Below are 15,575 nucleotides of genomic sequence, written 5' to 3' on the forward strand. Positions count from 1 at the left end.
GACTTCCTGGACAGATCTGGGTTCCTTAGAAATGTTCAAAATGTTAACTGACCTGCTTATGTTCCTTAGGGAGGCTTGTGGTTAGAATCACCCATTTGGTGCACCATCGGCCAAACCACTCTAACCAGATCCTACCACTCTAACCAGATCCCACTCTCGTCTAACCCAAGACAACGTCTTGCATCTCTTGGGAATAAAAACCATTAAGTAAAGAAAATGAGTGATCTCTGTTGGGATGGAGTGAGCAGGTGTGTTGGCAGGTTGCTAAGAGGCGCAGGGAGCGTTGGAGCGTACGTCGAGGGGTGAAGAGGGAGCAGGAGGGGAAGAATCACAACAATTCAATTATAAAGCCGTTACAACCAGCTACAGGTTTTCATATTATATCAACAATGGTAGAAAAGAAGAGAAAGCTAACAGACACAGAAGAAAAGAAAGAGTAGGAAAATTTCCAATAGCATCCATCAACCTTTTTTAAAATAATTCCTCTGTACAATATATACAGAAACCACATAGTGAGTGTGTGTTAGAGAGGCGGGGAGGCGGGGTAGAGGTGGGGAGAGAGGCGGGGAGAGAGGGGGCTGAAAGGAGGGTTGTCCAGAGTCCGGCTTGCTCTACTGTGTGAACAGGATGCTGCCTGGGCCACTCTAATGCTCTCCTCCACCATGTAGACACTCCCCAACCAGAGGGAGGAGGGAGGGAGGAAGAGAGAGGGAGGAGAGAGGGAGGAGAGAGAAGAGAGAGGGAGGAGGGAAGAGAGAGGGAGGAGAGAGGGAGGAGAGAGGGAGGAGGGAGGGAGGAGAGAGGGAGGAGGGAGGAGAGAGGGAGGAGGGAAGAGAGAGGGAGGAGAGAGGGAAGAGAGGGAGGAGAGAGGGAGGAGAGAGGGAGGAGAGAGGGAGGAGGGAGGGAAGAGAGAGGGAGGAGAGAGAAGAGAGGAAGGAGGGAGGAGGAGAGAGGGAGGAGGGAGGGAAGAGAGAGGGAGGAGGGAAGAGAGAGGGAGGAGAGAGGGAGGAGAGAGGGAGGAGAGAGGGAGGAGAGAGGGAGGAGAGAGAAGAGAGGAAGGAGGGAGGGAGGAGGAGAGAGGGAGGAGGGAGGAGAGAGAAGAGAGGAAGGAGGGAGGGAGGAGGAGAGAGGGAGGAGAGAGGGAGGAGGAAGGAGAGAGGGAGGAGGAGGAGAGAGGAGAGAGGGAGGGAGGAGTGAGACAGGAGGGAGGAGTGAGACAGGAGGGAGGAGAGCGTATAGCAGACACTGGCAGGCTATCTAACGAGGCTTGACTGCAGACTGTCCTGCCAAAAATCAAAACTCTGTGACAGCAGAGTCAGAATAAATATAAAAGCATGGCTGAGTCTCTCCCTCGGGGGACGGCAGGCGGCCAATCCTCCCAGAACAGCCTCCCCATGTCCCTGCGTGTCTCCCAGCAGGCCCCAGACACACAGCTGCAGTCCTGGGTGTACACTGTCCCTGCCCCTGGCCCTCAGGGCCCCAGAGTCTCACCACACCGCCGACCACACGCCCCCCCTGTCCGCTTCTGCAGTCAGCAACTCCAGAGGCGACCCCTGAGCGTCCTGCCCCCCACGGTCCTAGAGCCCGGCTTGTTGCAGGGCGCATGGGTAATCTTCTCCTCCTGTCTGAGCCTAGTACCTCCAGGTAGAGATCCTCACCCAGCCAGGCCCCGGCTGAGCCCTGCTACTCTGTACTGCCCCGTACTGGGGAAGGAGCAGCATCGTTCCCTGGCTGCGGCTGGGGCTGCAGGAGGGGGTGTAGTATTGGAGGGCGTGAGGGAGAGTCATCGTCGAAGCAGGGTGGGCCCGTGGCCAGGTTGGTAAAAGAGGAAGAATACAAAATAAACAACATAAAACAGAAAGCGTGAAGGCTGTTGCTAAGCAACAACTACAACTAAAGCCATGTACAAAACCCCAAATGTGGATATCGTCTCGGAACTCAAGTAGGTGGATAATAACATCTCACAACAACAATACAAAAACAGATGAAACAGGAAGTGGAAGGGTCCTCTCCTGGGTGAGGTTGATGCGGCCGGTGTGTGGGTACGTGATGAGCAGCGTCTGCTTGCATAGAGAGCCCAGAGAGGAGAGGAGAGGCAGGAGGACGGCCACACCACAACCTGCTCCTCTCTCCTCTAAGTCTGGCTCAGACAACAACAACTAAACACAAAACCAAACAAAAAGGGTCATCTGAAAAGTGTGTGGTTTCAGGGCTACCCAGTCTGTCTGACCTCCTTCCCTGCCTGACCCCCTGGTCCAGGAGCCTCAGTCCCAGCCTCCATGCCTGGCCTCCTGGTCCAGGAGCCTCAGTCCCAGCCTCCCTGCCTGACCCCCTGGTCCAGGAGCCTCAGTCCCAGCCTCCCTGCCTGACCCCCTGGTCCAGGAGCCTCAGTCCCAGCCTCCCTGCCTGACCCCCTGGTCCAGGAGCCTCAGCAGGGCCGGGGAGGGAGCGGCCAACTGGGGGGCTGGGAGAACCCGCCGCAAGAACATTCAGGCAGAGGAAACTAAACACAAACAAACACCGTCAACTGATGTCCAACGATCACAGCTCCGCACACTTGATCATGTGATCCAGTCACATGGTTCCAGGCAAGGCCAGGGACGAGGCCGGCTCCCTGCAGGGACAGAGAGGCATCATTAGGCCACCCAGTGATGACAAAGAACACTATACAATCAGTGCTGCTTTATCAAACCTCCCATTAAACACAATCATCACAGTGACCACTAGAGGGCAGGCGACTGCAGGGTTAAGAGGGTGGCATCACATGATGCAGCTGGTTCATATGCAGTACGACTGCTGACAGGTTGAGAGTGTGTGTGTTACTCAGGCTGTGTTAACATGCTGAGGGACGTGACTGGACACACTGAGGCTGCTGCTGAAGAGGTTGTCTTACCGTCCTCACCTCCTAGGAGGAGGGTACATGGAGGGGGCGGAGGCCTGCTGGCTAGCCACGATGGCCGACGAGGACAGACCTGGGGGAGGAGACAGTGGGGACGTCACCGTCCGTCACGGCAGGTGTGAGGGACGAGACATTACATCTGAAACTTTATTCAGCTTTTATCCAAAGCGATGCACAAATACAGCATATAGAAATTACAGCAGATGATCAAGGATCAGAATAAACACAGCAGATTTAGGTGGTCAGAGCTGAAGGGATTATCTGTATTGGTAGGAAAAGTAAGTGTGTGTAAGTGTGTTTCTGGGAGTGTGTAAGTGTGTGTCAGGGTGTGTGTGTGTTAGGTGTGTGTGTGAGCAGACTGACCTGTAGCGTAGGACAGGTCGTACTGTCCAGGCAGCAGGGGGTAGCCCAGGTGGTGATGGGACGGCATGATGCGCTGCGAGGGAGAAGAGCGCGGCCGGTCCATCTCTCGTTCCCCATTCCCCCGCTCACGCTCGTGGCCCGTCTTCTCGCTGACGGTGGGGGACTTGCTCTTGTACTGGCTGGCGTGCTGGTGTAGGATGTCCAGGGCCTTGGACTCTGAGGAGGCCTTGCTGACGGTGGGACTGGCGCGGGCCGCCTTCTCCCCGCCCTCCTCCCCAGGACCCATCTTGCTGCCGTAGGGGGAGAAGGAGTAGCCAGCCGCCAGGTACGACCCTGGGGGGGACAGGAGGGTTACAACAAGGCCTCGTTCGTCACACCTGACAACAACACTGGGAAACCTACAACATGCTGTCACTCCAAAACACTTATAGGATAACATATGGATTCCAGGTAGGCTAGGTTGACGTCTCTTACCGGGGTAGTTCTGCATCATGACCGAGGGCATGCCCCGGTAGCCTGGGTGTCCGGGGTCGTAGCCCTGGCTGTAGGCGTAGGCCCCATGCAGGTAGGGCACGTAGGACTGGTGCTGGGCCAGCGGCGAGGAGAACTGCATGTGGGTGGCGCCGCGCTGCTCCTTCCCCAGAGGCCGGTGCTCCTCAGGGGCCGAGGGCCGGGGCTCCGCCCCCTCCTTGCTCTCCTCTTTATGGGTGCCGTCTTTGGGCCGCGCCCGGTCCTCTTTGCCCTTCCTGTCCCTCTCCCGGTCCCGGTCCCTCTCTCGGTCCCGCTCGCGTTCCTCCTTCCACCTCTCCTCCTCCTGAGCTTTCTGCGCCTCGGTAGGGTACTTGTTAGGGTAGACATAGGGCCACAGCCGAGAGTCAGGCTCCTGGACAGAGGAGCAAGACCCAGCCAACATTAGTTACAGCCAATATAACATTATTATTATTCATTTACACAGGAACACTTCTACACATTCAATCAACACAGTCAAGATCTTGTGATAGTATCTGGTGTCGGGTGAAGTTCTACCTACCTGTCGGTACCACATGGCCTGCTCCATAGCGGACGGCCTCCCTGACTCCATGCCAGCCTTGGGCTCATCCTTCCCATGATGCCCTCCTTCGTTCAGCTTCATCTTCAGCCCCTCCGCCTGCTGACCGGGCGTCTTGGCGTCCTCCCCCTTGGGCATGATCACCGACTGGGCCTGCTCTGAGGACGAGGAGCTGGGCTCCTTGGGCTTGCCCTGCGGCGGCCCCCCCTTCCCCAGGTCCGTGAGACTGGGGGCTTTGGAGAGCGTGGGGGGAACCGAGGCTTTGTGCTTCCAGTCCTCCCCCTTCCCAGAGCCGTCACGCTCCTTCCCAGAGCCTTCCGCCTTCTTCTCGGCGGCGCTGCGGTGCTGCTCGGCTGCCTGGCGGTGGCGCTCCTCATACTGCTGCCGGTAGGCCGGGTTGGTGTTCATCAGATGGTTGTGGTAGGCCTGGTCTGCAGGGTGGTAGGTGTACGGAGGTACATAGGCGTACTGGTTGTAGTAGAGAGGCTGCATGTACATGTTGGAGCGCTGCTGAATGACAGAGGTCTGCTGCTGCCCCAGAGGACCCAGCTCAGGCTTGCGATCCTCCTGGTGCTCCACCTTCACCTTCTCCTCCGCCGGCTCCTGGTCCTCCTCTTTCTTCACCTTCACCGGGGCCCCCTCCTGGAGGGGTGCCGAGGCAGACACGCCCGGGCTGGGGTTGGTGTAGTTGGGGGAGTAGTAGGCATCGTAGCCGGGGTAGTAGGGGGAGTCCTTGCTGGGGGCCTGGGAGGTGAACAGGGCCTTCTTGGCTCCATCCCGGACAGAGTGCTCCTCAGACTTGATGCCCTTGACGCCCTCCACCCGACCCTCGCCGTCTTCGCCGGCGTCCGAGATGTCAGAGTAGGCGGGGCTGTTGGTCTTCACGGAGGAGCTGTCGGCTCCGTTCTGCGTGACCACGTTGATGGGCGTGGCCAGGCCACCGCTCTCGATGCGGCTGGCCACGCCGATGGAGGGACTGGGGGCATTGTCCGAGAAGCTGTAGATCTTGTCGGCCTCTGCCTTGATGCTGGCCAGCCTGCTCTGGTGTGGGTCCGACGAGCCATTCAGAAGCCCGTCACTCCTGCTGCCCGGGTCAGACGACTCAGAGTACGGACTCTTCCCCTCCTCCGGCTTCCCTCCTCTCACCGGCCCCTTGGGGCTGTCCCCCTCCTTCCCCCCTTCCTTCTTCTTCTTCTCTTTCTTCTTCTTGTCCTTGGACGCGCTCAGGGTGGGGTTCACAGACAAGGGCTCCCCTAGTATGGAGGGCTTGGGTTGGATGGCTTTCAGTTGCGGGCTCTTGGGAATGGACTGAACCACTGAGCCCATGGCGGGGGGGTGCCCGGGGCCGGTTGGGGGGAAGCCTGCGGTCTGTAGGGAGTACAGCTGCTGGGGAGGTATGGCCGGGGCGATGGGCCGAGCCTTCAAAGCTTTCTGGGCCAGCTTGTCAGCCTTGGAGCCACTGCTCGCCTTCTTGGACCTATCTTTCTTGTCGTCGACATCATCGTTACTGGCCTCGTCCGTCAAGCATGGCCCCTCCTCACACCCCTCCATGGCCACCCCCCCCGCGTCCACCTCGGCCTCGCCAGGCTTCTTCTTGCTCTGCTTGGGACCCAACTTCCCGGGGGAGGGGCTCTGGGCCTCAAAGCCCCGCCCCTTAGGCGTGACTGAGCGGGCGGGGGACAGGCAGGCCTTCTGGGAGATTGAAGCTCCATTGCAGTTTGTGGGATCGGGGTGGAGGGTGGAGTCCTCTCCGTACTCGCTGTCCCCATCCAGGTCCAGCTTGATGTCGTCGTGGTTGTGGGCGCGGGCCTGGTGGTACTTAAGGCCGTTGATGTGCTTGTACTTCTTGTTGCAGTTGGGGTGGGGGCAGTCGATGAGGACCGGCGAGGGGCAGTTGCGATCCAGCAGGGGTGGGGGCGGGGGCTCTGTCTTGATGGAGGGGACAGGCAGGGTGGCGTGGGGGGGCAGCGGGACTCCTCCGCTGTTGGAGTTGGTGCGCATGCGCTTGCTGCCCTTGGTGTCCTCCGAGCTGGAGTTGGGCTCCATGTCGGACGCAGGCTTGTTCTTGCGCTTGTTGGCCGACGAGGGGCTGGCCTTCACGTCCTCCGTGTTGCTGTTGGGTGGCGTGCGCCGCTCACATGAGTTCTGGCTCCCCCGTCGGCCCTTGCTGTTGGAGGCAGCGCGGGTTTTGCTGCTGCTGCTGCCCTTGTTGTCAGACGAGTTGCTGTTGTCGTTGACGGGGGTGTTGCTGTTTGGACGCATCCTCTTCCCCCGACCTCGGACGCTCCTCATCTCCAGATCACTGGTAGGAGATTCACAGAACCTGGAGGGAGACCATGAAACAACATGAACACTGTCCTCACTGTACTGTTCTCCACAACAGCTGGTGCCCTGGCAGGGAAGCGTAGCCTCTTTGTAAACACCAAGTATTAACTGCTAAGGGGGTTGAAAAAAAGGGAGGTCAAGTTGAAAGCTCTCTGAATGAGTGGTGTGTCTGTGGAGAGGCTGCTAGCAGAGACACGCCGCTAGGAACAGTCCTGGTCCCTCCCCAGCTCCCCCTCTCTCTGGTGGATCATCCACAACACTCAACACCTAGTCAGCCAGCCACCTAATCAGCCAGTCACCTAGCCAACCAGCCACCTAGTCAGCCAGCCACCTAGCCAGCCAGCCACCTAGCCAGCCACCTAGTCAGCCACCTAGTCAGCCACCTAGTCAGCCACCTAGTCAGTCACCTAGTCAGTCACCTAGTCAACCACCTAGTCAGTCACCTAGTCAGCCACCTAGTCAGCCACCTAGTCAGCCCCCTAGTCAGCCACCTAGTCAGTCACCTAGTCAGCCACCTAGTCAGCCACCTAGTCAGTCACCTAGTCAACCACCTAGTCAGCCACCTAGTCAGCCACCTAGTCAGCCACCTAGTCAGCCACCTAGCCAGCCAGCCACCTAGCCAGCCACCTAGTCAGCTACCTAGTCAGTCACCTTGTCAGCCACTTAGTCAGTCACCTAGTCAGCCACCTAGTCAGCCACCTAGTCAGCCACCTAGTCAGCCACCTAGTCAGCCACCTAGTCAGTCACCTAGTCAGCCAGCCACGTCTTTGTGAAAGTGTTGAACTGTAGGGGATCTCTGTGACTGTAGGGGATCTCTGTGACTGTAGGGGATCTCTGTGACTGTAGAGGATCTCTGTGATTGTAGGGGATCTCTGTGACTGTAGGGGATCTCTGTGACTGAAGGGGATCTCTGTGACTGAAGGGGATCTCTGTGACTGAAGGGGATCTCTGTGACTGAAGGGGATCTCTGTGGGATCGATGGCGAAGGAGAGAACGAGAGGAGAAATCAATTCCTCATCTATGTAGCATCACAAAAGCCCAGCGTCAGGGGGATAAGCAGCCAGCAGGAAGCTAGCTGTGCTCCTCCTCTGTACCAAGCCCAGCATGCTGCGAGGGCCATCGGGACACGAGACCACCCTGTCTGGCTGTGTCTGTGCATGCTATCATCTCTGGACTGTGTCTCTCTGTGTTAGCGTGTGTGTGCCTGTGTTAGTGTGTCTCTCTGTAGGGCCCTATCGTGCACCCAGCGCAATTGACTGTCAACGACGCAAGTATCATTCCCAGTTTGCACTCGACGCAAAGCGGACTTTTCCCTCCACAGGCGCACGTCTGTAAATTAGGGAATGACTTTGCGCTTTCGGGGCGGTTCAGCGAAAAAAGGAGGCGTGTTCCGGCACAAACGTTCCCTGGTGCTATTTTGCAGTTTCAGAAAAACAATTCCGCCACTGACCAGGAAAAACGTAGTCTAAAGTCAGTGGTGCGTTATTCAGATGCTATTTTAAAGGTGCAAGCTTGGTCCGTGCACACTGCTGGCCAGGCCAGGGTCTTCTTTCTGCGAAGCTACTGTAGCAGAGAGTCAACAGACAAAGCTTGGTACCATCCACACCTTTCTCCTACCCCCGAAAAGGGGGAAGGGTCCTTCCCTCTTTGTCCTTATCTCCCAGAAGTAGACGCTTCAAAGCCCTGACCCAGCATGGGGTCAGGAACAGAGACCACATGGTCACACAGTATCAGACAAAGGAGTATAAGGGAGAACTTTCTTTAGTGGATTTACAAACATTTTTCTCAAGGACTACATGGCTCATGGACAATAATTCAATGACAGTAGTCGATGTGTTATAATGTGTGTTTTTCTCATTTACCTAGAACGTGTTTAATTGATGTTTGATTATAACTCCCCTTCAGATATAGTTAAATCAGTCAATCTTGATATCAAAATAATTGTATCATACTAACAAAACCAGTTATGAACGTTGTATTGTTCTATTCTGAAGTTTAAGCATTTCATGGACATTTAAGATAATGGAACTTAAACTATCAGCCACTTCACACCTCTGGCAGATCTCAAGACGACGCCCAGGTGGAAGTAACTGACCAATGAGAGAGGTCACCTTCACACGGATGACCCCCTGTTCTTTGGAGTATAAAACCACAAAGGTACAATCACCCCCGCTTGTTCGTAGGATTAACTTGGGGTGAACGCGTCACTCTCTAACCTTTACCTCATAACCTGCATATTCACTTTGTGCCCGGAACTTTGACGAGAGATTCCGTTTCCTATTCGTTGGACATAACGAACCATTGACTCCGTTCTTCAAACCGACAAAAGTAACTGCGATTTGCAATATTTCTTACTTGTAACATATTGGCATGTTGTGATTGAATTGTTGATGTTTGATTGTATTTTACAAATGATTTAACTTGACCATCGTTAGGTCAGTTGCTATTGATCGTCCATTGTTACTATAGAAGCCTCTTCCTCTGTACCTCTTTCTCACTCTCTCTCTCCCCTCCCCCTCCACACGCGCTCTACGCAGCCATTGTGTAGTGCGCTCTCATTAGAATTTAAGCCTACTGTACTGCTGTAGCCCAACTAACCCATAACTTGTCTGGTATGTGTTCACTATAATTACATTCTCTTAAATAAATCATTGTGTATAATACTCGCTTATCTCTCACGTTATATGATCTGCTCTACTTTCATAGAATTCCCTACTTAAGATTAGACTGATTATTACGAGTGCTATTATTCAATATTATTAAACAAGGTTTCCTCTGTCCCTTTCACGAATCAGAGGTGGTGCCCCCAAGAACTACTATACTTTATTATAAATTAAGTATTGCTAATCTTAAACGAGCAAACCACGATACACTACGTTACATTGTTTTGATTTATGGAGTGTTACATTTCTTCAATGATTATAAAAAGATTTTCATGATAAATCTCAATGTATGTGAACTTGATTTGTAACAATTGTGGCAATTTCCTCCCACGCCTGTTTAACGGAACCGAAGATTCCATCAGAATCAGAATTCGGTTTATTGGCCATGTAACCTAGCCTGGCTGCCAGCCCAACTTCTCCCCGCCCCCAAAAAAATTTTATCGGGAAGTTGGGTCTGGAGGGTCTCGTATTGTAGCCTGGCTGCCAGCCCAACTTCTCCCCGCCCCAAAAAAATTTGGTCGGGAAGTTGGGTCTGGAGGGTCTCGTATTGGGGACCAACTACAGAAAACCAGAATCTGGGCGAACCAATTAAATTGCCAGGGCGGGCTTTATACGATGATGGACAGATGATCAACAGTAACGTAATCACCCACGTCACAAAAGACCGCTTAAGTTGAATTCATTTTGAACAAACATGGCTACCGCTGGAGATCTGGGATGTTATGATACTGCCATCGAGTCTGTTTTAGAAGACATCGACAGCGCATTCATTTTGAAAGAGGAACAGAGAGACGCAATCAAGGCATTTGTCGATGGTAAATATGTTTTTGCCGTCCTTCCTACGGGATTTGGTAAAAGTTTAATTTATCAGCTGGCCCCGATGGAGTTGTAATCCTAAACGGAGAACTTCGTATATGCATTGCCCTTTATTGTTTCGCTCAAAAAGGTTGACCGTGTGAACAAGTACTCTCCCTACCCTTAAATTAATTTTACAACACCGGCAAAAATCGTTTGTATTCATTCTTCAAGCATACTTCAAGTCTGCTTGTAGTTTAGTTCTGTTGACAACAACTATGCGGTGCTTAACATACGTAACATACTCTGTTGCTGTGATTGGTTGTAGATCTATCCAATTGAGCGAAGAGGCATTTGTTTTCCAGCCTCGTTTGAAACACGCCCTGTAGTCAAAGCCCAACGGAGAGTTCTCAGACTCATATTCTGACTAGAATTATGAGTATGACAACGTCAGGCTACTCGTATTGGGGACCAACTACAGAAAACCAGAACCTGGGCGAACCAATTAAATTGCCAGGGCGGGCTTTATACGATGATGGACAGATGATCAACAGTAACGTGATCACCCACGTCACAAAAGAGCGCTTAAGTTGAAATCGTTTTGAACAAACATGGCTACCGCTGGAGATCTGGGATGTTATGATACTGCCATCGAGTCTGTTTTAGAAGACATCGACAGCGCATTAATTTTGAAAGAGGAACAGAGAGACGCAATCAAGGCATTTGTCGATGGAAAATATGTTTTTGCCGTCCTTCCTACGGGATTCGGTAAAAGTTTAATTTATCAGCTGGCCCCGATGGAGTTGTAATCCTAAACGGAGAACTTCGTATATGCATTGCCCTTTATTGTTTCGCTCAAAAAGGTTGACCGTGTGAACAAGTACTCTCCCTACCCTTAAATTAATTTTACAACACCGGCAAAAATCGTTTGTATTCATTCTTCAAGCATACTTCAAGTCTGCTTGTAGTTTAGTTCTGTTGACAACAACTATGCGGTGCTTAACATACGTCACATACTCTGTTGCTCTGATTGGTTGTAGGTCTATCCAATTGAGCGAAGAGGCATTTGTTTTCCAGGCTCGTTTGAAACACGCCCTGTAGTCAAAGCCCAACGGAGAGTTCTCAGACTCTCAGATTCTGACTAGAATTATGAGTATGACAACGTCAGGCTACATGTAACCTATGTTACACACAGAATTTACTGTGGCAGGAAGGTGCAAACAATAAACATATACGGGTCTTAAATTAAGTTAAAAAACAGTACAATAGTTAAAGTAATAAAAAAATACAACAATTCAAAATATAAAATATATATATAAAAATAAGAATTTGAATGAGCAGCATGAGTGGGCAACTTAGTGCAATGAGAAAACTGCTCTGCCTTTCCCATACAATGTCACTTTATCTTTTACGGCCCTGACGAGAACGTCGGTCTCCTCGGCTGTGAACCGCTCCTGGCGTGCGCCTGGCCAATCCGCCGTTATAATAGCAATCCGCCATGGAACAAGCGGTGCTCTTAAAGGGAATGTGAGATGACGCTCTGATTGGTTTCCTGCACGTTACGCCCAAACCACACCCATGAGTAATTTAACTACTTCGGACCAACCCATTTTAGATTTACGCCAGGCGCAAAGTCATTTATCCCACCGGCAAAATAGCAACAGCGCCGGAGTCCCGCCCACAAAGTTTCTTGCGCTTTGCTTTTTGATACTTGCATTTCAGATCGTTAAAATAGGTCCCTCAGTGTGTGTGTTAGTGTGTGTGTGTGTGCGCGCCTGTGTTAGTGTGTGTGTGTGTGCCTGTGTTAGTGTGTGTGCGCCTGTGTTAGTGTGTGTGCCTGTGTTAGTGTGTGTGTGCCTGTATTAGAGTGTTTACCTTGGGGGCGCCCAGTCGTGTCGTGTGCAGTCCAGGAGAGTTCCCACATACGTCTTATTCCTCCAGGTCACATTCACCACCAGCATGCCTGAGGGAGGGAGGGGGGCGAGAGACACTGATCAGTAACTACTAACACATGACTACAGTAACCATAACATCTTCATAACCCTGTAAACAGCTTGGCATATACACCAAACCTAATGTACGGAATACGCTGTTTTCTTTCATGTCATTTGCACAAGAGAGCATATTGCATTTTAAAGTGAAGTCATGGCAATACATTAATTGGCCTGATCTTTAACACCCCTGAAATAACAGGGTACAAATGTGTGTCAATCTGAAATTAGATGGCATCTCAGCCGTCAGAGTTCTGGCTTTCCTTCCCACACTAAGGCTGATACACGCACACGCGCACACGTACGCACTATTTTCCTTTATTGGCGCATATCCGTTGGGGAAACGTATGACGAACTGCATGTCCCCTGCCCTTTGCCATCAGGGGCTACTGCATGCGCTATGTCATCATGTGCTACTGCATGCTCTATACCATCATGTGCTACTGCATGCTCTATGTCATCATGTGCTACTGCATGCTCTATGCCATCATGTGGTACTGCATGCGCTATGTCATCATGTGCTACTGCATGCTCTATGCCATCATGTGGTACTGCATGCGCTATGTCATCATGTGCTACTGCATGCTCTATGTCATCATGTGCTACTGCATGCGCTATACCATCATGTGGTACTGCATGCTCTATGCCATCATGTGCTACTGCATGCTCTATGCCATCATGTGGTACTGCATGCGCTATGTCATCATGTGCTACTGCATGCGCTATGCCATCATGTGGTACTGCATGCTCTATGTCATCATGTGCTACTGCATGCGCTATGTCATCATGTGGTACTGCATGCGCTATGCCATCATGTGCTACTGCATGCTCTATGTCATCATGTGCTACTGCATGCTCTATGCCATCATGTGCTACTGCATGCTCTATGTCATCATGTGCTACTGCATGCGCTATACCATCATGTGCTACTGCATGCTCTATGTCATCATGTGCTACTGCATGCTCTATGTCATCATGTGGTACTGCATGCTCTATGTCATCATGTGGTACTGCATGCGCTATGTCATCATGTGCTACTGCATGCTCTATGTCATCATGTGCTACTGCATGCTCTATGTCATCATGTGCTACTGCATGCGCTATGTCATCATGTGCTACTGCAGGCGCTATGTCATCATGTGGTACTGCATGCTCTATGTCATCATGTGCTACTGCATGCTCTATGTCATCATGTGCTACTGCATGCGCTATGTCATCATGTGGTACTGCATGCGCTATGTCATCATGTGCTACTGCATGCACTATGTCATCATGTGGTACTGCATACGCTATGCCTACATGTGCTACTGCATGCGCTATGCGATCATGTGCGCGCACTCACATATCACAACATGCATTGAAGATGGTGACACCAGGCCTCCCGGAATAGGGCCGGTCAGTAGTTTTTCTTTCAATAACTTGGTAAACAGTGGCAGTAAGCAAACAGCTACATGCAAGGTGTGTGGCACCAAGATAAATGATACCGGATCAACAACGTCAAACTTCATCAGGCATCTCAAAATGCACACAGATAGGTCAGGGGTCAGGGTCAACCCTATCCACCCAGATAGGTCAGGGGTCAGGGTTAGTCACTTGCTAATGTGAAAGAGACGTTAAATTTAGCATATATCATCACATGTAACAAGCTAACCATCGCAAAGTGTTGTGCTAATGCTGGGAACAGGCAAATTTTATCTTTATAGTTGTATGTTAGCTGCAGTGCCCACATTTTATTTCAGAAATAGTTGGTGTATTAACTTTCAATACAGATGTTTCTCTCAAACATGTGAAAAAGTTGCATGATGCGGTTGGGCTTTACAGCCAGTTAGTAACACAGACAAACATGTATTACTTGGTGCAGATACCAAAATGTTGAAAAATACAGTTATGAAATTGAAACAGTTTTTAATTTGTGTTTCTTCAGATTGCATTGCAGCAGGCCCCATACAGTTATCCTACAACTGACAGGACATGCTTTGAATTCATAAGATTGAACAATACAGTGTTATGCTGGGGACACACTAAACGATTGTTTTAATCTTATAAGATTTTCAAACTGCGAGGGGCCTCAAACATGAGGATTTAGCTGTTTTGCTCCTACAGTGTGTGGTCACTCTTAACACACCTCACACCAAGGGAACATCTGATAAAATAATCTGCGGAACCATCAAGATAATCGGGATATATGTTACCTAGGATTGTCGGAAGGGCCGAAATCGGCCCGATTATCCTGCGGTGTGGCCCCAGCATTAGGGACAGATCAGATGGCCAGAGACTTGACCTCCTGGTTAAAGACTTGAGACTTGACTTGAACTCGAGCTCAAAGACTTGAGACTTGACTTCCAAAAATTGACTTGTGAACATCTCTGACACGCACACAGGAGGAGGGAGGACGCTGCAGGCTCTTGTTTGGTGTTGTGGACACTAGGGGGCAGCAGGCTTCACTAGATCATCTCTACCATATTTTTACCACATCTCTACAATCTTTGGACATTCCAGAGCCCATTACAAACCCCTCATGGTGGACTCTACCATTCCAGAGCCCATTACAAACCCCTCATGGTGGACTCTACCATTCCAGAGCCCAATACAAACCCCTCATGGTGGACTCTACCATTCCAGAGCCCATTACAAACCCCTCATGGTGGACTCTACCATTCCAGAGCCCATTACAAACCCTCATGGTGGACTCTACCATTCCAGAGCCCATTACAAACCCCTCATGGTGGACTCTACCATTCCAGAGCCCATTACAAACCCCTCATGGTGGACTCTACCATTCCAGAGCCCATTACAAACCCTCATGGTGGACTCTACCATTCCAGAGCCCATTACAAACCCTCATGGTGGACTCTACCATTCCAGAGCCCAATATAAACCCCTCATGGTGGACTCTACCATTCCAGAGCCCATTACAAACCCCTCATGGTGGACTCTACCATTCCAGAGCCCATTACAAACCCCTCATGGCGGACTCTACCATTCCAGAGCCCATTACAAACCCCTCATGGTGGACTCTACCATTCCAGAGCCCATTACAAACCCCTCATGGTGAACTCTACCATTGGACTCATGGTGATGTACCACTTGAAAACTGTAAGTTGCCTACTTCTCTAATGCATGCAAACACTCAGGCATGTTTTATTATATCGGCATTCAGTACCAACAGGACTGGTGACATGAGGCATATTATTAGTAATAGCTAATTTTATAGCGTCTGAATATGGATTGTCCAGCAGCTAGCTCTACATTGAGTCAGATCGGGGAAAATCTTTGTACCTTTATGTTTGTCTAGTTGTCAATCACCCTTTCTACATATGTATTTCTTTCAAATTATACCTTTAAACAGTGAGGTAAACTATCACACAAAATGTTTTGAGGAAAAGGTTTTTAGATTAGTTGATTTTCAGAAGTGTTTAGTCGAGTCTTAGTCGACCAAAGACTAAGTCGGAGACAGCCCTGGTGTGTAATAGCTCCATGTGTTGCACATC

General features: G+C 51.1%; 1 protein-coding gene across 7 annotated transcripts in view; it reads right to left on the reverse strand.

Moving 5' to 3' along the window:
- Positions 1 to 1,157: 1,157 nt before the first annotated feature.
- znf609a (zinc finger protein 609a) overlaps positions 1,158 to 15,575 on the reverse strand; it is an 86,643-nt gene continuing 72,225 nt past the window's right edge. For 6 of the 7 annotated variants that reach the window (XM_047033185.1, XM_047033184.1, XM_047033189.1 and 3 more), the window contains 6 exons: positions 11,969 to 12,056; positions 4,293 to 6,633; positions 3,737 to 4,145; positions 3,263 to 3,595; positions 2,894 to 2,972; positions 1,158 to 2,614 (listed from right to left, as the gene is read on the reverse strand). In XM_047033185.1, the coding sequence (XP_046889141.1) occupies positions 2,899 to 2,972; positions 3,263 to 3,595; positions 3,737 to 4,145; positions 4,293 to 6,633; positions 11,969 to 12,056 (3,245 nt within the window). In that variant the 3' untranslated portion in view covers positions 1,158 to 2,614; positions 2,894 to 2,898. The remainder of the gene's footprint in view (positions 2,615 to 2,893; positions 2,973 to 3,262; positions 3,596 to 3,736; positions 4,146 to 4,292; positions 6,634 to 11,968; positions 12,057 to 15,575) is intronic. The other variant, XM_047033186.1, reaches the window with a different exon arrangement.

This window comes from Hypomesus transpacificus, chromosome 14, assembly GCF_021917145.1.
Source record: "Hypomesus transpacificus isolate Combined female chromosome 14, fHypTra1, whole genome shotgun sequence".
Classification (NCBI taxonomy): Eukaryota; Metazoa; Chordata; class Actinopteri; order Osmeriformes; family Osmeridae; genus Hypomesus; species Hypomesus transpacificus.